Source organism: Pezoporus wallicus, unplaced genomic scaffold (genome assembly GCF_028554395.1).
Source record: "Pezoporus wallicus isolate ANWC-B61680 ecotype Strahan unplaced genomic scaffold, APGP_CSIRO_Pwel_v1 contig_3858, whole genome shotgun sequence".
Lineage (NCBI taxonomy): Eukaryota > Metazoa > Chordata > Aves > Psittaciformes > Psittacidae > Pezoporus > Pezoporus wallicus.
Window position 1 is genome coordinate 3,509,170 of NW_026638754.1, and position 23,981 is coordinate 3,533,150.

Here is a 23,981-nt window from a genome sequence, read left to right on the forward strand (position 1 = left end):
TATCTTTTCTGTCAAAATTTACAGATTTACCGTTGTGGTAATTCATCCTACTTGTTAGACTAGATCTAGTATTTTCAGGCAATTGCTGCCATTCCACCCACTGAAGATCCTGTGTTTCTCACGCAGACTTTCTTTCCATGAGCATCTTCTGAGGAAAAAAGAATAACTAGAAAGAAAAAAAACCTAATAATGATTTCTAATGTCTCTCTTAGCAGCCTGCTCTACTAATCCATGTATTTAATCCCCAGGTCCAGTCTCTGGAGAATCTGATTATTGACAATATTGTCTCCTCAGCACCTACTTTGCTTAAAAGGCTTCAGAAAAAAAATTTAAAAACTTAGTCACAAAAAGCCAAAAGCAAAAGTCTCTTTCTCCAGCTTCCTTGATTTGCTGAGTCTATTACTAAAACACCAACTAGTCCTACAACAAGACAGTTCCTCTCCCTGACCCATCTGGGCAAGGTCAGGAGCCAGGAAGAACTGTTTACTGGAAGAGCTGCAGCCAAGCCAGAGCAATCAGCTTCCACCCCACATCATGGCTAGTGTACTAATACCAATCTACTTCACCCAAACCTGCAATACTAAGCATCTTAGAGAGCTTCCACTGACACCTGAAGCTCTGATAAGGGAGCTGAGATGCATTGCCTTCTGCTTCTCTGCTGTTGGCCATTGAGATGAGTGGTTGAAACACAGGTTGCAAGATTGCCAAGGCTAAGGCTCTAAGCTCTAAGTAAGAACTTTCTGTGGTCCCATGGCCTCTGTTCAGGGGTCCCGAGTCTCCAGAGATCCAAGGAGAGCAGGATCATTGCCCACAGAGATGTGCAGGTAGGCCATTGCTAGAGACTACATACATAGACTGGGGAACACAGCCAGCTGAAGGCTTCATCTGCCTCATATAGACAAAAGCACCAGATTTAAAGATACAGAATTATTTGCTTCTTTCTGGACACCTTTTTAATTATTTTCTTCATGCAAAGGAAGTGAAATAAATGTACACGGTCATACCATTCCCAGAATATCTTGAGGAGAAAGAGAGGTACATGGCCAAGTCAGTCATCGTCTCAGGCTGAAAATATTGCACCCTTTAATGGCCACACCTTGGAAGAATGCTGTCAGATGAGGAAAATGGCCATAAAAGAAACCAGGTGTATCACAAGAATGTCATACCTTTCTAGAAACCTGATTTAAAATATAGGCTGCTTCAGAGAACCAAATACCATACATTACCTATCTATTAATTCCTCCCACCCTTTTGCATGCCATTTTGTCCCACATGCTAGTTCTAGCTGTGCATTCCGCTCTCTCAGAGCTGGGATATACAGACATGTCACTTCTACACTGCGTTGTTTCTGCCAAGAATTTTTCCACTTCTGTTTGTGTAATGGCAGCAGACAAAGAACAGTATACATCAGCCAAAACACAATGCTTCATTACTGTGCCTCAGAGCATTGTACCAGTCATGAGTAACATATCTGCTTGATCCCAGCAATAAATGTGCCTGTTTCGAGCTTTCATAATAACTGCAGACACAGACAGACTTACTTCCTATAGAGACTGTCTCCTACTGCATGTCAAGAAACAGAATCTTCTGTGCCTGCTTTACACTTGCTAGTGAGAAAGAGATGGACACTAGAAAATACCTTGCTTGCAATAATTAGATTGGCAGACTGGCTATTATTCCTTATAATCTCTTCCTGAGTAGAAGCTGCTTGAGTTAATAACTGACTTTTCTTCTTGCTAAACAGTGAACTCATTGTACGTTTCAAACAGGAATATTAAATAATAAATGGCAGTCTTGCCAAGTGGTTTTTCTCTGCTCTCCAGAACACTGCCGACAATAAGGATAAGAGATTTCTGACTGTGTTGATGCCTTTCTTGCTTCAGAGAAAATGGCTTTGAGGTCTGATTGACTTAGCACTAATTTATATCTCCTCACTCGTTTGTATCTCCTATTGCAAAGCTGATCTCTGTCAATCTAAAATGACTGAGATGTTGAACCGAATATCGCGCTGAGAGACTGAAAAAAAAATCAACAAAAGGCACTTCTTGGGTACTGTATAGTCCATATTTAGCAATATTTAGCTATGAATATAGCCTTGCATGTCACAGAAGGGTTCTATAGCATTGCATAAGAATATTCAAGCAAAAAGGTCACATTATTGAAGTTTGAAATTCCTTCTTCATTCAATACAGTAGAAGCTTCTCGCAGCTTTCTGAAATAAATATTCCCTTAGGCACAAACCTTATTCTTACTCTCTAAGGCTGAAGAACATAAGCTTGAAAGAAGGGGCTGTTTCATGGAGCACAGCATGCACCCCTGCAGGCAGTGGTACCTCCCGCTGGCTACAACAGCTTCCATCTGACTGTGGGAGTTGTGTGTTTGAATTGTGTAACTTATTTTATCAGTATCTCATGCAGAAGTTTAATCAAGATAGCCTTCAGAAATGGCGAAACATTTGGTCTGTAAGGAAACTTAAGAGCAAGTTCTCCATTGAAGTCAAAATCTCGTACAGGAGCACTGGCAATTTTCAGCAGAAGAAAAAATTGTCACTTATATTAGGTTTGTTCAAGAGCTATGTGACCATCAGCATATGCATTTACTGAGTTCTGCACAGTCATTCAAGATTAGATGATTCCATTTGTTTCTTTTTGGCCAAAAGATGCTGTACATTAAGGCTCAGGAGAACATGGAAGAAGAAATGTATATATACCATCTCATTTTGAATACATTTCAAAGGAAGATCCTGCTTCCAACCATGGAATATATTGTAATTAGCTTTAAATCCCACTTTGTAATAGGTTGTCAGGAGAGGCCAACCTTCCACTGCACTACAGGAACTCACTGGCAATCAACATAAACAACAAAAAAAATAGGTGGAAATAAAAAGCAAAGAAAATTCATTTGTGCTTATGAGAACATTTTCTTCTATCAGATAATAAGGTCCAAGGATCTGACATACCCTGACAATTGCAATTCAAGGCAGAACTAATTATGCCCTGTAGTCTTACTGCAACTTTTCCTCAAGCATATTTATCACTACTGAGACAGTTCTGACAAATCCTATTTGTGGAGCTTTTCTCAGCTATAGAAAATTTCAAGAGGCCAAGTTATTTTGGTTGCCCATCAGTGCCTTCAGGTGGCAATGTTAATGACAGATGTGTTGTGACTGGTCCATGTGTAAAGGAAAGGACAGAAAAAGAAAAAGTTTAGGTAAGCTTGGATACAATTTCCTATTCCATATTTGATGGGTATCAAGGGTTAAGATATGTCTAGACCCTCACAGTTCTATATTCACTGGGATGACTGCCAACACAGGGAAGGGCTCTTCTTGGAACCTGTGTCTGGCCACACAATGGCAGCTTGGCTGTAAAGCTCCATCCTATGTACTGTGGCAGCTCCTTACCCTGAATGAAGCATCCTTTGCTAGATGCTTTCTCGGTTTTACATACATCTATTTTTCTGCATATTTTGAAGGCAAAAGCCTTGTATTCTCTTAAACATCAAGTCCTAAGTGTGGGTCCACCTGGCCACTATTGTTCATTATCTGATAACTGAAGAAGCCTTAATTTAGTTACCCAAGCACTTTATCCCAATAGTGACAAATGGTGCCACAACAGAAACCTAAACAACTATGATCAGCTCCAAACCCTGACATAATACGTAAAACTAAACCTGAATCTTTCATGTGACTATGGTCTTCTGTCTTCGTATAGCAAAATCTATCCTAAAGATTGGCTTGACTTTATTATTTATTGATTGTGCATGATGTATTTATCTGTCAATTTATGAATAATTACTTACTAAATAAATATAAATAGCTCTCAAATAAACTGCAACAACTGCTTAACAGCACCTGGCAGTCTAGAGCTGAGTGTTTGTAGTAGGGAACCCTGCTAGCTATTGTGACTTCTTTAAATGACATAAATAGGCCATTAACCTCAATGGGGTTGCCAAGACATAACTAACAAAACAACTTACCCAAGATTTTTGAATTTAGCACAGAAGCATGGAAAGCTTGTTTTTACTGAACAATACAGTCATAGAATCATAGAATAGTTAGGGTTGGAAAGGACCCTAAGAACATCTAGTTCCAACCCCCCTGCCATGGGCAGGGACACCTCACACTAAACCATGCCACCCAAGACTCAGTCCAACCTGGCCTTGAACACCGCCTGGGATGGAGCATTCACAACCTCCCTGGGCAACCCATTCCAGTGCCTCACCACCCTCACAGTAAAGAATTTCTTCCTTATATCCAACCTAAACTTCCCCTGTTTAAGTTTTAACCCGTTACCCCTTGTCCTATCACTACAGCCCCTAATGAAAAGTCCCTCCACAGCATCCCTATAGGCCCCCTTCAGATACTGGAAGGCTGCTATGAGGTCTCCAAGCAGCCTTCTCTTCTCCAGGCTGAACAGCCCAAACTTTCTCAGCCTATCTTCATATGGGAGGTGCTCCAGTCCCCTGATCATCCTCATGGCCCTCCTCTGGACTTGTTCCAACAGTTCCATGTCCTTTTTATGTTGAGGACACCAGAACTGCACACAATACTCCAAGTGAGGTCTCACGAGAGCAGAGTAGAGGGGCTGAGAGCTCACACTACTGACTCATGTTTATTTTCTCATCAACCAGCACCCCCAAGTCCTTCTCCTCAGGGCTGCTCTGAATCTCTTCTCTGCCCAACCTGTAGCTGTGCCTGGGATTGTTCCTACCCAGGTGTAGGACCTTGCACTTGGCATGGTTAAACTTCATGAGGTTGGCATCAGCCCACCTCACAAGTGTGTCAAGGTCCCTCTGGATGGCATTCCTTCCCTCCAGCGTATGAACCAAAGCACACAGCTTGGTGTCATCGGCAAACTTGCTGATGGCGCACTCAATCCCACTGTCCATGTCAGCGACAAAGATGTTAATCAAGCCTGGTCCCAGCACCGATCCCTGAGGGACACCACTAGTTACTGGTCTCCAGCTGGACATTGAACCATTGACCACAACTCTTTGTGTGTGGCCATCCAACCAGTTCTCTATCCACCAAGTAGTCCATCTATAAAACTGGTGTCTCTCCAATTTAGAGACAAGGATGTCATGTGTCGAAAATTTGAATAATTTGATAATTTGAATAGGTTGTGAAAGCAAGGAATGACTCAACAAATGTATGAACCTTATTTAGTTCCATACGCATTAATGTACATAAACAGCACTTCCTTCTCTGTTACATGCTGACATCCTATAAATTATTTTCAGCTAATCTGAAGTCAATTATTTGTGACTACTGAAAATCAGAAGATCAGAGCATGAAATCTGAGCTTGATTTTTCACTTGAAAACAAACGTACAGGATGGGTTTATGAAAGGCCATTAAAAAAGTGATATAAACAATGTGACTTGATATTTGGACAATTCTACCACCCAGGCACTTGTTCTCTCCTCCCCAGCAGAGTAGGGGAAAGACTCAGAAAGATAAATGTGCAAAAATTCATGGGTGTGGATAAAGAAAGTTTAATAGCTTTTTCAAGTGGGGGTGATGGATGAGGCCTGAGGGTGTGGGGGGCAGCAACGGAGGGAGGAGGGACAAGAAAAAAAAATAATGCACCAATTGCTCACCTCCAACGAACTGATGCTCAGCTTGTTCCAGAGCAAGGGCAGCCCCTGCCAAGCTCCATCCTCATCCAGTTTTATTGCTGAGCATGACATCATATGGTATGGAATATCCCTCTGCTCAGCTGGGGTCAGCTTTCCTGGCTATGTCCCCCCCAACTTCTCATGCACCTTCAGCCTACTTGGCAGGACAGTCTGAGGAGCAGAAAAGGCCTTGATGCTCTGTACGCACTGCTCAGCAGTAGCTAAAATACCCCATGTTACCAATACTGTTCTAGTCACAAATCCAAAACATAGTTCCATAGAGCTGGCAAACTTGACATATGAGGAAAGATGGAAGGACCTAGGTCTTTTCTCCCTGAAGAAAAGAGCATTCTGTTACTTAAAGGATGACTACAAATAGGATGAGGACTCTATCTTCACAAGGAGCCACATGAAGAAGACAAGGGGCAACCGGTAAGAGTTGCGCAAGGAGAGGTTTCATCTGGACACAAGAACAATTATTCATTGAAATGACATCCCCAGTGAAGTGGTAGAGTCCCCCTTGCAGAAGGTTTTCAAGATGTGATTATATGGGGTGCTAGATAATCTTATCTAGGCCCCATTTTCCATAGAATGTTAGACCAGATGATCTTTCAAGGTTCCTTCCAACGTGTGTTATTCTATGATTGATTCTATACCAGCTACTATGAGGAAAATTAACTCAGTTCCAGCAAAAAACAGTACATACAGAATGACTGTGAACAAATTCTTATCTTTTAATTCTACAAGACCATTAAAAAATAATCATAAGGCAAGTAATTAGCAATTTTTGAGTTTTGATAGTAAGATAGTTATGTAGTCTAGAGAGCAGCAGAAGAGTGACAGCAGGAACTATCTAAGTACTAAATTACCTAGGCTACCTAGGCTTCTTGCATAGCAAAATGAAGACACGCTCTTGCAAAAAATGATTCACGGTACTGCAGTAAGCCCTACCTTAAAATGTTCCTGATAAAATCTCTCTCTTAAAACAGCTGGACAGCTGAGGGCATCTTGAGTATTAAAAGCTGAATGTTGTAAATACCCTACAGTGCTACATTGCACTTATTAAAAGCTTATGAAATTAAATTTTTATATTTCTAAAACTGACAGAGCTAGCTGTTGTTAAATAACAGTGAATTCCCTTTGTAAGGTTTCTGTAAGTGCAGCCATAGACAAGGACCTACCTCTAAGCTGTTAAAATTTGAAGCTAGGAAAAAAACCCGATTCATTCAAAAGTGAAGTTCAATGCAAATACAAGAAAATCTGATCATCAGTTTCTTCACGATGTTTCAGACAAGATTATTGTGGTGGAAAAGAACTGCATTTCACTTACATTGTTTTTTTCCTGGGTGACATAAGTGTTACCAACATCAGAGTCACATTCAATGGCTAACAGGGAAAACCTCACAGCAGTTTGCAGACTAAACAAAAAAAACAGTTGTTCTGTTATCAGAGTTTTCCTGATGCCATCGCATCATTTTGGTGTCCTTCATGGGAATTCAATGCCCAGTGCACAGCCCTTATAAACCTGTTCCCTACATGAGCTTTTACTGATTCCCTGATAGGAAATGTGAGGAGTCACTAGATTACTCATGCTACAGGCTCTGATATAAATCAGGCAGAAGCACTGAAAAGAAATCTTATCACTTTAACAGATTTGTAAACACCTCCAGTTTCAGGAGAATTTTCTGTAAGCTGAAGTATAAGCATGGAAGCCACAGTATCTGGTTCCTGTCTTGGTAATAAATTTATTTTCTTCTTTTTGGTAAGTGATGTAAATTCAGGCCATATGAATGGATCTCAGCTAGAAAGATGTAAACTATTACTTACTATTCACCTCACAAAAGCTTTCTGAGATGCAACAGATTTATATTTGCAAAGCTATTTGAAAACTTCACATGGGAAATACAGCCTTCATATTGTATGTGTTGTAGCACATAGAGATATTAAGATAGTCTGACAAACTGTTATGTTTTATATATCTTTATTAATTGGTGCTTCAATTAATTATTGCTTCCTCACTGCAAGAGAAAATGAATATGCATGCTAAAAGGAAAAACATAACTAATGCATGTTCATTAAGTCTAATAAATCTCCCTGTATGAAAAGCACACTGAAGAGTACCACAGCGAAAACTTTTGTGCCTGAAATCACTTATTTATGGGACTCCATATTGCACCCTGCAAAGGCATCTCTAAAGTGTCTCAAGCTCCTAAGGCTAAACAGTAGTACTAAGAAAGACCTTTAATGTATTTATGTACATAACCCAGTGCACACATCCCAACCCATGAATATTCTGTGGCATAGGTAAAGCTCTTCCTTCTGCCTTCACCCATCACACTGGTGGTGTATCTCAAGAGCTCCATTTTGAAAAGAACCAATTTTCTACCCCCTCAAAGAGATTTTTAATTGGTAGCCTTGAGGACTCAGCACTGGACGTGCCACCGAGGAGCCTGTGTGAGCCGGAGGGTTGGAGCATCGCACGCCAGGTGGCTCACTGCAGCACGCTAGGCTGCCTGCCGCTGGTCAGTCATGGTGCTCAGTGAAAGACTGGACATTTACCCTCCAGTCCAGCCCCTGGGGGCCTGCTCAGGGTGTTTGAGTGTGGGGCTGCAGATGTCCTTCCAGTGCTAACAGGAGGAAGGGGAAAGCAGGAACTGACCTGTGCAGAAGCACTGTGCAGGTGATTGGGGCACTTGCCTCCTTACCACTAGCATAATTAATGCATTAACTGCATTGCTAGAAAGGCTGTGTGCACCGAGGAAGGCAACAAAACAATGTGCTATTCTAAAATACACAATATATCACAAAATCAGGCCACAGCCTCTCATGTGAAATTTTTGGCTCAGTGATGCACACATGCCCAGCATTATCTTATTTTCTTTCAGAACAGTTAAAAGCTAATAAATACATTACATATAACGTCAGCCAGCTTCTAGCATGTCTGCTGTTAGCTGTCATGAATTCTTGGCTTGCTGTTGAGAAGATCTGTGAGTTTGAGGCTGTGGGTGCAAAGAAGCGTGGTGTTGAGCTATTCCTTATAGTCAGTTAATTATTAATCATGCTAGAGAGATCTGGTGCTGCAGTGACCTGGCTGCTTCCCTATTCAGAGATTCTCAGTCATTTCATGGTGATGTTTAATGTCCCAGAAATTGGGGCAAGAGGGGAAGATGTTTCCTCTATTTTCTGAAAATATCAACTGAGTAATTATCAGATATGAAAATCCTAATTAATATATCAAAGTCAGTTTTTTAAGTTCTTCACTTTATCTCTTCCTGTGCTTCAGCAGCCATTCAACTCCAAATGCTGCTCAGCATTTGGCTTTCAGAATCAGAAATTTAACCATGAAGATAAACCCAGACTCTCTCTGTGTAACCAGACACAAAAATTACAGAATCAGGACACCACGCTAGAAATCTCATATGAGCCTCTGTTTTCCACATTACTGGATGAAAGAGTCTTTTCCTCGTTTCCCCCTAACGTTGGTTTCTTGCTTTTGTACAGAAGTAAGTGGATGTTAAGTGTCCTTCTCTCATGAAACACCTTCCACTTTGGAATGAAAGTCACCTTCATGAGCAATGAAGCTCACCTGAGAAATCTCAGATCTCTCTCAGCAATTTGATCCCTGCAGTGTCTGAAAAATCAGATTATGATAAATGATGGCAAGTATTAAGTCAGATTATACCAACAGACATGAAGAGACAAAAAGGCTTTTAAAAGATCTAGCAAGCATTTAGGACCTTAGCTGGGAGACAGCATAAAAAGCATTAACGCATTCTGCTACACTAAAAACCCAGAAGGTTCTGAGAAACCAGCTCACGGAAGTTGCAACATTATGTTTTTTGAACAATATATTCACCTTTAAAGAAATTTTCCCTGAAGGAGCAACTGAGATGGATGCCTGTGTTCCTGACCCACAAGGCGTAAGGGATGGCATAGTTGCAACAATACAAAAAAAAGGAGGCCCTTACATGTTGATCTGTCCAATACCTTCTCCAAAATCATTGTGCTCATTAGATGATGCATGCAAACAATAAACCTTCTGTCATTTGCGTTCTAAATAGGAAGACACTCATGCTTTGCTCCACCTGGGGGACAGATGCAATGCAGCCTTTCTGTCATTATGATATTGATATTCATAAGCAGCTGATTCCAATTACTGGTTTTAGATAAACAGAATAATGGATATGAGTACAAGTGTCACTCTTCCTTTTGTCTGTTTACACAGAAAGCCAGACTTGCTCGAATTCGTGCTGCAAAGAGTGGGAGTGCTAATGCCTACATGCAGAGCAAACGAAATGGCTTACTGAGTAACCAGCTGCAGCAGGTAATGTTCCCATATCCTCCAGCTTCAGAGTAACAGCTTAATGACAGCCCAGCAGTGGCTTATTCTATTTATCACCAGGGCAAGTCAGCTTGGGTCTTTTAGGAAATGTTCTATTTGGGGGTAGATTAAAGAAGGATAAATTGGACAATTACTATTGTTAAAGGAAGCTTATGAGATGGCGGGGTATTAAAAGATGAGGGAAATGGCCACATAGACATGCTGGATTCAAATGTAACCCACACTTTTAGTTAGGAGACCTCATTAAGAAAGTAAAGAGCATTTGCCTCTTAGGAATTAGGTTAGATTTATTTCATTTGACTTTAGACAGGTAGACCCTGGGCCACAAAACCAAGCTTCATTGTTAGTGAGGAAAAGAGATAGCTCCGGGCTGTTTTTTGCACAGAGAGATGCTTCAGATTGAAAACATTCCCTGGAAGTGCCTATTTTGCTCTAAGGACAATCTTGGTGATTATACCAAATGCATTGAAATACAGTCTTATCTGAAGAAATTCCACCCCCTGCTTACACCTGCTGAGTAAGCCAGGACTGAACACAAGGCAGTGGCTGGGACTGGAAACCACAGCAACCCATGCTGCTGGAGACAATCCCTCTGCTGCCTGGAGCTGTACCCAGCTGAGAAAGACTGAAGACACAGAGCTTCTTAATCCCTGACATTTTCTGGTATTCAGGCAATTCCCTGGGGCATACAGGAAGGCTTTCATTCCTCTATGCCCTTTCTGTTCGATATGTGTTAAAATGCCAAGGGTTTTAACCTATAGCCAGAAGAGGAGGAAGTGGCTGTCCATCCGTCCGGTCTAGCATTAAAGATGAGCAGTCATAGCCCTTATTTCCTTTTCTGCTTGAAAGAACTCAAATCTTTGAACTAAAAAGACACCAAATAGTTCAATTGCCATGCACATTTCAAATATCCCAAAGTCGAACTGTAATCTTCCCTATTATCCCACTTCATTCCCTATTTATTTTTTTTGCTTTCTAGTGAATAATTATGAAAGCAGTTAATAAACAGTGAATGCTTTCTACTTAATTCTTTATTCTCTGTCAGTAACATCTGCTATACGTTTTCCAGACTCAGCAAATTGGGATCAGTGACATGAATTTTTGTGTAAGCAGCAATACCACAAATTCTTTAGTGCTATGAAATGATCCCAGGAGGACAACTCTGTTTAATTTCCTTCAAATGAGGCACATTCCCGGGGAAAAAAAAAAAAAAGGTCTACTGTCATTTAAATTTATGATAATTTTAAGCATGCGTTGATCCAATATTCAAAGCTTACATGTTGATTGCATTTGTAAATTGTGTTATTCCATCTATGCATAAAAGACCTAAGTTGGAAACATTTAAAAGGAAATGCAATGGCAGGAAAGAAAATATTTTGATTAAAAAAAAAATAAGCAAAATTTTGGTTATGCAGTGTAGCTGCAGTTATATTACTGTGTACAATCCAGATTAGTTCTGATCAAATATTTGGATAACAGCCCACTTGTTCACAAATGAGAATAATATGGAGTTCTATGTATCAACAGTCCTCCAATGAAGAAGAACAGGCCTTTGTTAGCAAATCTGGCTCGTCCTTTGAAACACAGCACCACCACCTGCTTCACTGCCTGGAAAAAACTACGGTAAGAAAATAGATCTGTGTTTTCCTGTGAATTCCAGCACCAGCCTAGTTTTGAATGTTTTCAGTTATTTCTTCTAATTAATAAGCCTTTATATGAGAGTAGTTAGCTAGGAAGAAAAGCCATTTTATCTTAAGGTGTTATGCACACTGCATATAAATAACAGAGAGATCCTGTATGAGCACCTCATCTAGTGTGAAAGATACTGCCATCAGTACATCATGAGATGACATTAGTTTGACCAAGCTGTATGTGTGACCTTCAGGATGTTTTTCATTCATTCCATAATGTTATCATTCGCACTTTTCTGCAGCAGAGTTCATAAAACACAATTTGTAGTCCTTATACATTCAATACTCAGTACAGACAAAACCAAATTTTCACCTGAGCCAGTGCTGGACTCAGGGAGAGCTGCTGGGTGTTTCCTCTGATGTCAGTGTGATTCCTGACAAAGTTACTGTAAAAGAGGATCCCCCAGCAAGTTGTTTCGAAACTCTAAGTGCTTAATCCAGGTGCAGGTGCAAAGCTTCAAAGCCTTTTGGCTTTGGTTTAGACACTGGTTTAGACACTGAGATCCCAGTAGAAATCACTGATGTAATTCATAATAGCCCAAATATGCTCATCTGGATTTGAAACTCCCTATAAATCAAAAGGACTACTTATTATGTGATCTTTATATATTTCCCTGCTCAATAGCTGGATAATTAGACAGCCATTAAGGATAGTAAACTACAGCCGAGTTATGATTCAGTAATAGGTGCCATGTTTACTAAGAGTGTATTTCTGGGTAGATAATGTCACAGCAATAACTCTGATCATGCTGAATTTTATATTGTTTCCTCTTTATAATTTCCTAGGGAACTGAGAACATAAATATTGTATTGAATTTAATCTTTGTAGATTTGGGAATTTCACATAGAGCATGCTGAAATTGTCTCCCTGTATTTTTATGTTTGTGCGGGGGTTATATTGCCGTGTAGAATTTACCTTGTACTGTAGGTAAGTTGGTCAACATCCATTAAGCTACCATTTACAAATTTACACCTAGTTTTATAAGTTTTAGTTGCATGTAAAAATTACATGATTTCTCTTGAAGTTTTCTATATATAGTGGAACTTTATGCTATTTCGTCTTATCTATGTAGTCTAATTTTTAGATTTTCATTAAAACAGCTGGTAATGCCTCTGCTATTAGGTAGAGATCACTGAAAGTCTTTCCACTCTTTCTCAAGAAGAAAAAAAGAATAAATATGTTTTCTCACAACAGATATTGCTAAATTAAAATATGATGTATATATAACTTAATATTCTCCTTTCAATAGCATTTCTTTATAAATAAAATGGCCCAGTTTTTACATCACTTAATAGTAATATGTCATCTGACAGGTGCTTATGCCTCCTTCATTCTTCCTTTTGGAGTATTGATTTTACATAATGTGCTGAAGGACAAAACATCTTGCTTCCTATTCAGAGCAAAATGTGGTTCCTTTGCCGAGATTCAGACTGGGTCCTTCTGGAACATTTTTGAGACATTTTGTACTAGACCCTGAAATTAGCAATCCATCTTAAAAATTATTCCACAGTTGAACATTACAAACGTAGCAGCCACATGTCTTGTCAAATGCTCACAGAAATCATGGGAAAAAAATTGTATTCATTTGGTGGGAACTGAATTCAGCTGCCAATACATTTCCTCTAATCACAATGGTGGACTGTGCGTAAGCCTTTTCTTTCTCTTCTTTATTTTTTAAACAAAGCTTGGTTTGTTTTCTTTGTTTTATTTTGTTTGGTTGTTTTGGGTTTTTTTGTGGTTTTGGTTTTTAATAAGTCTATAAAACAAGTATTATCTTATTTCCTAAATTTTCATAGAGTCTACTTTCTTTTTTCCTTGTTTGTTGGATCCTGCTACTAGCAGTGAGTTAATATGGCACTTGGAGGGGTTCCAAGTTGTATTCTGCATATCATGCATTCTTAAGATTTAAGTGGGAAGTTGAGATTTTGGCCTCTCAACTTGTGGAATCTGGCAAGTTGCTAGTTCATGGTATAACAGCAAGGGTGAGATGCATTCTTCACCTCTCATCAGCCTTTGAAATATCACATGACTTAAGCATCACTGCATATGACACTAAGCAAAGGCATATTTTCTCTTTCCCCTCACTTTAAAGTCAATAGAATAAGATCTCTTCCACTTCAGAAAGGCAGAGTGAGTAATGTTATCGGATTCTGTGAAGATTACATTAATAATGAAAATACTTGCACTGGAGGTTATATTTTGCAGGATACTTTTAGCTAATTAAAGAACAGTTAATTAATAAGTAGAACCAAATCTATTAACTTGAGCCATTATATCGTTTCAAAAAGTTTCCAATCTCTATTAAAAGTTCACTCAATAAACCTCTTTAATGGACCCTACAAATTGAATTCTTGTTGGTTGTTCCATAAAAGTTTTAGGAAGCACGAAATTACTTTTAATCAGAAAACTAACAGAGTTCTTGGCAAACATACTGGAAGCCACTGAACGTAATCTAAAGCAAGTGATTAGGTAATTTTTCTCTCTGAATTTTATGTCCACTGTGCAATCACATTCAAAAACTTGATTGTGACTGGCATATACCTTACAGAAATCAATATTCAAGCAAGTTCTTTCTTTCCATGTCACTTGAAACTGGCATTCTTCAACACCACTCACTTCCACACAAACTGAGTGAAGAACAGAACTGGAAATAACAATAATATGCCTATAAAGGTATTTCCATTTCTTGCAAACACTTGGCCACAGTTGTTACTCGATTTATTTTGTTCACATATTTTACATCAGCACTGTACTGTAATTCTCCCCCAAAAACATCAGCACCTTTCCAATTAGTGCATCATCCTTCAGGGGAAAACAAAAATGCAGCAAGCTAACAAATGAGAGTGAGTGAGACTGAGTGTACAACAATCCAGACCATGCTCCCTAAATCACTCCCAATCCATTCCCAGGATATGCGGACCGATTCCAGCAGAAAATGGAAAGATTTCTGGTTTTTTTTTTAAAAGGAGTCTTTCCCACACTGCACATGAACATATCTTAACCTCTACTTAGTTTGGGCTGCTACTTTAAAATGACTGTAAAAATTCCCCCTTTCTCCCCCCACTATAAGCAGCACCACCATTTCACGCTCTTTTGCACACAAAGAAAATGTGGAAATCATGGCTGTGTGTGAAACGCTCCATAATCACTTACTGCGCCAATATAAACCAGCCCTTTGCATGAATTTGAATTCAGCTCTATGACAACCCTATAAAACAACTGTCTATGCTGAGATTAAGCAAAGATCGTATGAAGTACTTCATTTAACTAAATGTTCAGGCTTCTAAACTGCTTTCAATACATCCATCTCCTGTAATTAGGAACTTTTGGATGCTTTTAAATAACCATCTCATCTCCTTTAATCAAAACTTCTGTTTCATGAATATTTTTCTTTTACATAGATGCATACCTCAAACCACACTTTCATATCCTGATTTTTAACATGTAATTCAAAAGGAAGCTTTATAAACTCATTTGGACAATATTTATGGATTTTATTGTATTATAGTTCAATATAATAAATCTTATTTACGTCCAAATGACATTTAGAGCATGTACATGAGCACCACTTGCATTTTTATTAATAAACATAATCCTCTATTTTTTGGTATTTCATAGATTATACAGATATTTATAATGCAAGCCACATTATGATCACATTATATTTTACAAAGTAATTTGGATTAACATTTTCTTACTTAGGGCTCTGAGAGTTTTGTTCCAGCGTTTACATTTGTATTGGTATTCATCCCAGGCTAATGTGGGCTAAATACTATAATCAAGAATAAGCTGTCTAACTTCCCAATTTATTCAGTTTTGTCAATTTAAGTCTTTAAACAATCGTGATTAATATGTTCACTGTAATTATCTTCCTGTGTGTTCTTTGTCCCTTGGTTGGATTCCTCTGCGCTAGAACCATGAGTTCGTGGATGAGCAAGTCTATGAAGAGAGCTGTATGGAAGTTTCTACAGTCAACAGACCCCCAAGCCACAGCCCCTCTCTCTCATCTCAGCAAGGTGTTACCAGCACTTGCTGCTCACGAAGACATAAAAAGACTTACCACATCCCAAACACCAACATCAGTGGCAGCCGCCCAGGCAGTGTACAAGAGCTCAGCACCATCCAGATCAGATGTGTGGAGAGGACGCCTCTGTCTAACAGGTACTTCACACAGAGGGCTGAAGCCCCTTCCTTTGTGAGAGAAGGGATATAGAGGTGATGTGGCCTCCATAGTCAGGATGTGAGACTAAAGGTGAAAGTCAAATACTTATCCAAAAATGGATACCAGGACTGAAACATCCTGCACTCAGTTTGCTGCAAGGTTAGTCCAAGATAACAGAATAGTGTTTCTATATCCATTTCTGCCCTCCCCACAAACTATCACATACTATTTGCAGCAAATAACAACCAGTTACCTCAAATGAAATAGAGCATCAAATATTATATGCCATAGAAAAAAATTAAAATAGAAAAATGTGTGATTCAGATATACAAGGTGAGCAAGTGGGAAGAGAAAGAAAGGTCTGTTCCTGCTATTTCTACTGCTTTGGTTCAGAAGCAAAGGACAAATGAGACTTCCTCACATTTCCACAGAGGAGAGAAATAAAACTGATTTCCAGAGTCATAACAGTCATAAAAAAGAATTTTCTAAATAAAAATTTAAAAAAAAAAAGAAAGAAGAAAAATCTATTTCCTACTTTAAGGAGTTATTACAAAAGTGAGGAAGGTGCAGGTGAAGTGTTTGTAATTTACTGAATGTCTCTGTACTCTCACAAATAAAGTGTTTGGTTTTCAGATACATCCAAACACCACCTCTGAAAACACAGCAATGGTCTCAGGAGACCCAAAAGTGTTTTCTGTTGAACTCAAACAAGCTACCATTTAAAGAAGGAGAGTTTTCAGCACTAGTTACCATAGAAATTGTCTAAAGTTACATTTGATAGCTTGCTTTGTATAGTTACTAAGTTTGGCTTCACTTTCATGATCAACCCAGCAGCTTGCAGCTACTGATGTTTTTCAGCTGTTACGCAATGAGACCTCCTGGCCAGTACAAAGCTACAATCGGTTTTAGCTTTTCAGGAAATATTCTGCCTGGATCCATCCTTTCTCTGCTAGAGCACTGTCTGCACCATACTTCCGGTAACATCATATGTAAAAACACAAAGCACCAGCTTTGTGCTAAAATACAAGCTAAAAACAAAAGCACAAAATGCCATTCTCACCTTGAACCAGTCACTTTTAAAAGGTCCTTATGATGCTGAGGTACTGCAGAAGCACCAAGAACATATTAAATCAACCTTAATTAGCACATATATCACTGTGCCTTATTATTGAGGATACAGAACATACAAAACGTTCTTAAATATGCATGGCATGGAGGAGTCTGTAGGACACTGGTCCCCCTTTTCATAGAATCATAGAATAGTTAGGGTTGAAAAGGACCTTAAGATCATCTAGTTCCAACCCCCCTCCCATGGGCAGGGACACCTCACACTAAACCATGCCACCCAAGGCTCAGTCCAACCTGGCCTTGAACACTGCCTGGGATGGAGCATTCACAACCTCCCTGGGCAACCCATTCCAGTGCCTCACCACCCTTACAATAAAGAACTTCTTCCTTATATCCAACCTAAACTTCCCCTGTTTAAGTTTTAACCTGTTACCCCTTGTCCTATCACCACAGTCCCTGAAGAAGAGTCCCTCCCCAGCATCCTTGTAAGCCCCCTTCAGATACTGGAAGGCTGCTATGAGGTCTCCATGCAGCCTTCTCTTCTCCAGGCTGAACAGCCCCAACTTTCTCAGCCTATCTTCATACGGGAGGTGCTCCAGTCCCCTGATCATCCTCATGGCCTCCTCTGGACTTGTTCCAACAGTTCCATGTCCTTTTTATGTTGAGGACACCAGAACTGCACACAATACTCCAAGTGAGGTCTCACGAGAGCAGAGTAGAGGGGCAGGATCACCTCCTTCGACCTGCTGGGCATGCTCCTTTTGATGCAGCCCAAGATACAGTTGGCTTTCTGGGCTGTGAGAGCACACTGAAGCTGGCTCATGTTCATTTTCTCATCGACCAACACCCCCAAGTCCTTCTCCTCAGGGCTGCTCTGAATCTCTTCTCTGCCCAACCTGTAGCTGTGCCTGGGATTGCTCCGACCCAGGTGGAGGACCTTGCACTTGGCATGGTTAAACTTCATGAGGTTGGCATCAGCCCACCTCACAAGTGTGTCAAGGTCCCTCTGGATGGCATTCCTTCCCTCCAGCGTATCAACTGAACCACACAGCTTGGTGTCATCGGCAAAAACTTGCTGAGGGCGCACTCAATCCCACTGTCCATGTCAGCAACAAAGATGTTGATCAAGCCTGGTCCCAACACTGATCCCTGATGGATACCACTCGTTATTGGTCTCCAGCTGGACATTGAACCATTGACCAGAACTCTTTGTGTGTGGCCATCCAGCCAGTTCTTTATCCACCGAGTGGTCCATCCATCAAATTGATGTCTCTCCAATTTTCTGCATAGCTAGTCACTTGGCTATGCAAAGTTTGCTCAGATACTTCCCCTGTTCAGAAAAAACTTAGGTGATGGGCTGAGAAACTTTTAGATGTGCTGAAATGGTAAACGAAGGGAGAAAGGGGGCCTGTCCATGGACACAGCCCTGGACCAGTTGCTGCTGGGGACAGGGGGGTGCGATGGTGTCGCTTTGTACATCTGAGCTCTCTAACAGGGCAGGAAGGAGACGGACATGCTAAGGGAGTGGAATGGGCACAAGAGGTTTGCAGTAACATAGACTCTTTCTTCATGGATTTTTGTTTCTTCCTCCAGCCGTTCCAGCTTAAATGCCAAAGTGGAAGAGTGCGTTAAACTAAACTGTGAGCAGCCTTACGTCACTACAGCAATAATTAGCATCCCGACACCTCCAGTCACCACACCTGAAGGAGATGATAGGCCAGAGTCTCCTGAGTACTCGGGAGGAAACATTGTCAGAGTATCTGCTTTATAAAAGGAGTTATTTCTAAACTAGCATAAAGACCACTTGCAAGCTGAGCTCAAGCAGTGAGGAATGAGAGCTGACAAAGACAATGCCCCTTGACGTGTGCGCCAACAGCTGCAAAGCAAGAGGTGTGGGAGAAACACAACACTCTGTGGGTTTCAGTGTCATAGCGTGTGAACCAAAAGGAGTTTCTTATCCATTGTCCGAACAAAGGCGCAGTGGAATCTCCTGTGACCATCCTGACTTACTATATGAGCACAATGAAATGCCCCCATTGATGCTTCTTCTTATAGTGAGAGCTCTTTTTAGAAAAAAAAAAAAAAGAAAAAGAAAAACCACAAAACAAAAATAGAAACAAACCTGTGTTCCTGCCGAATGCAAAACAATGAGAAACATTTTGATAAAGTGTCTTCTTTTTTTCCTGTTAATAAACCACAAACTTGATGAGGAACTATCAAAAAATGAAAGAAAAAATGCTCATATGAAATATGTTTGTACTGACTGAAAGAACTGCAACCATAATGCATGCTGAAATTATTTGGAGCTGTGATCTTCAGTTACTTTTGTTGTTTTTCAGATTAGGCATGATAAAATATTACTGTAGAAAGGGGCATTTCCGAGCACTTACAACAAGCTGATTGTTGATGTCCCATGGTAGTTGTACAAATAACTTCCCTTTGAAAAAATGCAGCATTTCTTATTCAAACACTCATTAGTGAACTAAAGGTGTTCAGTTAGTTCAATATTTATTATTGTTTTATCTTGCTTCCTAGGTACTGTTACAACCGCAATAAGTCATTGTACACCTGTTGTATCAGGAATCAGGATTCCTTTTTTTATTTAAGGTATTTTACACAACTTCAGCTACACGATAAACTTTTAATGGCAAACATTTAAATAATCTTACAGCCAAACCGTGCACCACAAACGAGCTATTCAGTCATTGTTCTTTTTGTCCACTGTCCTCTATTTCTGTAACAGTTTGTCACACACTCCAATGATGCCATACTGTTTAGGATTTCAAGGCTACTGATGAATCCATACAGTCCTTTTGTCCATAGACATCTTGTCTTCTTCTGTATTTTCAGAACAAACCTCTCGTCCCAGTGTACTGTTACAGGATCAATCATATCTGGATTAAAATTACTATAAAGGTGTTTTCGGGATCAGCTAACACTTATCTCCAAACCTTCCTTGCTGACATTCTACAGCATCCAGAGCATTAGCTATGCTGGAAGACATTCAGTAAAATGACGGCTAAATTCTTTTTGTCATTATCTGTAAACTTGCATCCTAAAACTTATTCAAGAATTTATACTGTGTGAAGATATTTAATTACCTAAGAACACTGACAGAATAATGGATTGGGCCCCAAAGCTATAAAAATATGATTTATTGCAATTGGATTTGCCTACATGGGCAGGCCTAATAGCTAATATGAAGGCTTTACTAGTTAAGGCTTTTTGGCTTCATTTTTAAAAGACATTGATGTTACCAGAAACCTTTCTGATAAAAAAGTATCTTTTTTTTTCATGAGAGTGCATTAAATGTACCACAATGCTTCCTATATTAATGACATACCATACATTATATACATCAAATATACATGGAATATGTGCATATCAATACATACATATATACATCAAAAACACTGGATCAGAAAAAAATGCATGTCTGCAAAATAAAATATGCATATAAATCAAAAATCTCAGTGCATTAGATGCCATTACAATAAATGATTACCACAGTTACTTAATAGTTTGAATAGTGTAGTGTTTGCTAGCATTTTACCAACCTGAAAATTTACATTAAGTACGCACTAAAACCTGAAACTTGCTGATGATACACTTTTTACTGCACACAAGTACTGATCTTTCTCTTTACTTGACAGCTGAGATCGAAGAGTAGATGATGGACTATCATGCTACAGTATATACACCAAAATACAACATCACATACTAGAATTAAATGACAGTTAAAAAAGTACAATGTCATGCATTATTCCCTGATCATTTACTTATATAGAAGCTTGGTTAATTTGCACTTAATTTCCCAATTTTTCCTCAAATCAGGATAATTTACTGTAATCTGAGCTTCTATATTTCTTTCAGACCTTAACAGTGGGCAGAAGCAGAGGCTGTCCTCTGCCTCTCTGTCCCAGAGGAGCACCTTCTGAGGAACTGCTGAAGTCGATCGATTACCTGACATTGCTCTCCTCTCTTTCAAGCTGCTGAAAAGTTGCAATATACCTGCAGAAACTGGTGGGTTACATAGTTTTAATGGGGTTTAAAGGAGAGGCAGAATGGACCCAGAGTTTTTACTTGCATCCTACTTCTACCCATGGTTACTCATACAAAAACTGTTTCATCCCCACCAGCTACTGTTACAAAAGCTGCCTTGATACTATCAATCTGCAACAACTTCTTTATGCCACATGGTATGTCTTGACTAGTTACAGCAGGTAAATAATGCAAAAAGGCAGTTACTAAATCCACTTCAGGACAAACTACACACAACCCAGGAAACCTACTGACTCCATCATCTTCTAAAACATCTTCATTCTCCTTTTCATATGGACTAAAAGGAATGCACTACAGCAATACACTTGCATAACAGTGACACCCCTGAAGCAACTTGTACTTTCATCTTTTAAATGCAGCTTAAGGAATAATTTAGTATAATTTTGCAGAATTCCAGTCCCGTCGCCTAATTCCATTTCACATGCAAAATCATTAATCAATTCTGAATTTGGGAAATACACATTCTTTTGGTGTTTTAGGTGATTTAAATGCTGTTTTAGTAATGAATGACTGTTGATGACTGTGTAAAATGCATCTGTACTGTACATGAAATGTAATTATTTCTGTGTATCATACAAAGAAACCGAGGTTGTTGTTTTGACAATTTTGTTTGACAGTCATATATCGTATTTCAGAAGGCAGCATAATACATGTTATGCTGAATAAATAGGCATTTGAGGAGTATTTAAATAAAACATCTGCATGCTTGAATGGGTCGACTCGGTTTTGCAATAACTTATTCATGGAACCTTTTTCCTTCTCTAACAAAGGCTACAGAGCCTCCTCAAACCTGATACCAACTTCCCTTGATAAAATATTAGTGCACAGATGAGATTAGGATCCTTTTGCACCGTAAGAGCAGGCAAGACCATAGGATAGACCACTTACAAAGAGTGACTGCTAGAGCAGATAATGCTCATCTAGCAGCTGTGCATGCCATGGCACTGGCAGGCATGACAGCCACCTTTGCCAGGAGCTAACTGCACTGGGGAGGAGGGAAGGTAGAATACCTGACTGCGAAGCATCCCAGAGCATTTTTAAGGCGAATGACTGTGCTTCCACAAAACAGCCACAGGAGACAAACTGAAAATGCACACTTTACATTTTGAGGTGTGGGATATACTCGCAATGAAACACGCTGACTGCCTAGAAAGGGTTTTTGCAGAGCAGAGCACAGTGCAACCTCAGCTGCTCCAGACAGAAGGGTGGCTTTCGGAGAGGAAACTGGTCTGGAGAAGGATAAATTAGTGAAATCCAAGGATCATTAAATTTTGGGTAGAGAGGGTGCTTAGGAGGTCATATGCTCTCTTTCCTGCACATGGGGCCCAGCAAGACTTTATTTTCCCATTGACCATGGAAACATTTTAAGATTATCAGGAGCTCTGGAATAGCAATCAGCCAATGGGATACGCCAACATGAGGCTAAAAGAGCAGTCAGGGATTGACAACGTATTTTGATTGACAAAGGCAGACACACATAATCACCTGGATAGTTTAATTTAATTTGATTACCAATCAAACCAGACTAGGATAATGAGAAATAAACCCTAAATCTTAAAACACCTTCTCCCCATCCCTCCCTTCTTCCTGAGTTCAACATTACTCCCAAATTCCTCCCCTCCAGCTGCACAGGGAGACAGGGAATGGGGGTTGTGGCCAGCTCATCACACACTGACTCTGCTGCTCCTCACTCCTCAGGGGAGGACTCCTCACACTCTTCACCCTGTTTCAGCATGTGATTGCTCCCACAGGAAACAACACTCCATGGACTTCTCCAATGTGCCTCCTTCCCATGGGCTGCATTCACAAACTGCTCCAGTGTGGATCTCCATGAGGTCACAAGTCCTGCCAGGAGACTGCTCCAACATGGGCTCTTCTCTCCATGAAGCCACAGCATGGAGAGCATGGCCCATGCTATGGAGCCATGGAGCACATGCCTGCATGTGCTCCTGCCTGGAGCACATCCTCCCCTCCTTCACTGACCTGTCTGCAGGGATGTTCCTCTCACATATTTTCACCCATCTCTCTGGATGCAGTTGCTGTTGTGCATGCTTTTTCCCCATATCTATGTTATTCCAGAGGCACTACCACTGTCACTGATGGGCTTGGCCTTGGGCAGTGGCAGGTCAGTCTTGGAGCCAGCTGGTATTGGCTCCCTCAGACAGAGGGAAAGCTTCTACAGCTTCTTACAGAAGCCACCCCTGCAGCCCCCCTGTTACCAAATCCTTGCTACACAAACTCTATAAAATGCTTTTGCAGTAAAAACTTCAGAAACTATTTGAAAATCCCCTCCTCCATCATATTTAACTGTATAGTCACTGTGACAAACAGCCTCTCCTTTCACTATCATTTATATATTCGCTTGTATTTATGGGTTGTTTTTACAAAATTAACTGTTATAAAAATGAGAAAATGCAGTTATGTTTCCTTCAGAAAGCCTTGTCATACAAATCAGTACTTTGTCCAAAGACCAGGAATAGTGAATTTTGCCTTCTAAAAGCATCCCCATGCTCCCATGGCTGCATACTGAGCCCCATAGCTAAACACAGTCCCATGGACTCAGCATGATGCACAGGACTGAACAGAAACACTTAATGCAAGCACAGGGTGACCCCTTTTCTAACACAGTTGCTCTCCTTAAGTGACCTGTGAAAAACATTAATGAGCAGCTCCATAGCTGTCTGTGTTGCAACAAGAAAGATTTGGTTCATTACAGTTTTTGCTGCAGTGAAGAGAGAACTCCCCATTCCTTCTCCTTCAGGTACTCCTGAAAAACAGAGGAAAAAGGAAATAAAAAGATGAAGTAGTTCTTACTGCTGCAACCATCTCTACATGTTCCTCTGTCACCAAGCAGCCTCTCTCCTACATATATCCTCAAGCTCTACAGGAAAAGAACAGCATTGTCAATCAATGTTCAGGCTCTTTGAACAAGCCCTAGAAAAACAGATACCCCTCAGAGTCTGAGCACAGGGAAAGGAAAAAGTTTGAAAGTGTTCCAAGTTACAGCCAAGACCTATTACAGCAACTCAGAAGGATT

The 23,981-nt window shown here is 40.1% G+C and overlaps 1 protein-coding gene across 3 annotated transcripts in view; it reads left to right on the top strand.

The window, feature by feature from the left end:
* Positions 1 to 21,655, top strand: part of KCND2 (potassium voltage-gated channel subfamily D member 2) — a 289,376-nt gene extending 267,721 nt beyond the window's left edge. For all 3 annotated transcript variants that reach the window (XM_057412152.1, XM_057412151.1, XM_057412150.1), the window contains 4 exons: positions 9,844 to 9,942; positions 11,488 to 11,583; positions 15,566 to 15,813; positions 18,476 to 21,655. In XM_057412152.1, coding sequence (XP_057268135.1) covers positions 9,844 to 9,942; positions 11,488 to 11,583; positions 15,566 to 15,813; positions 18,476 to 18,653 — 621 coding nt within the window. In that variant the 3' untranslated portion in view covers positions 18,654 to 21,655. The remainder of the gene's footprint in view (positions 1 to 9,843; positions 9,943 to 11,487; positions 11,584 to 15,565; positions 15,814 to 18,475) is intronic.
* Positions 21,656 to 23,981: the final 2,326 nt, after the last annotated feature.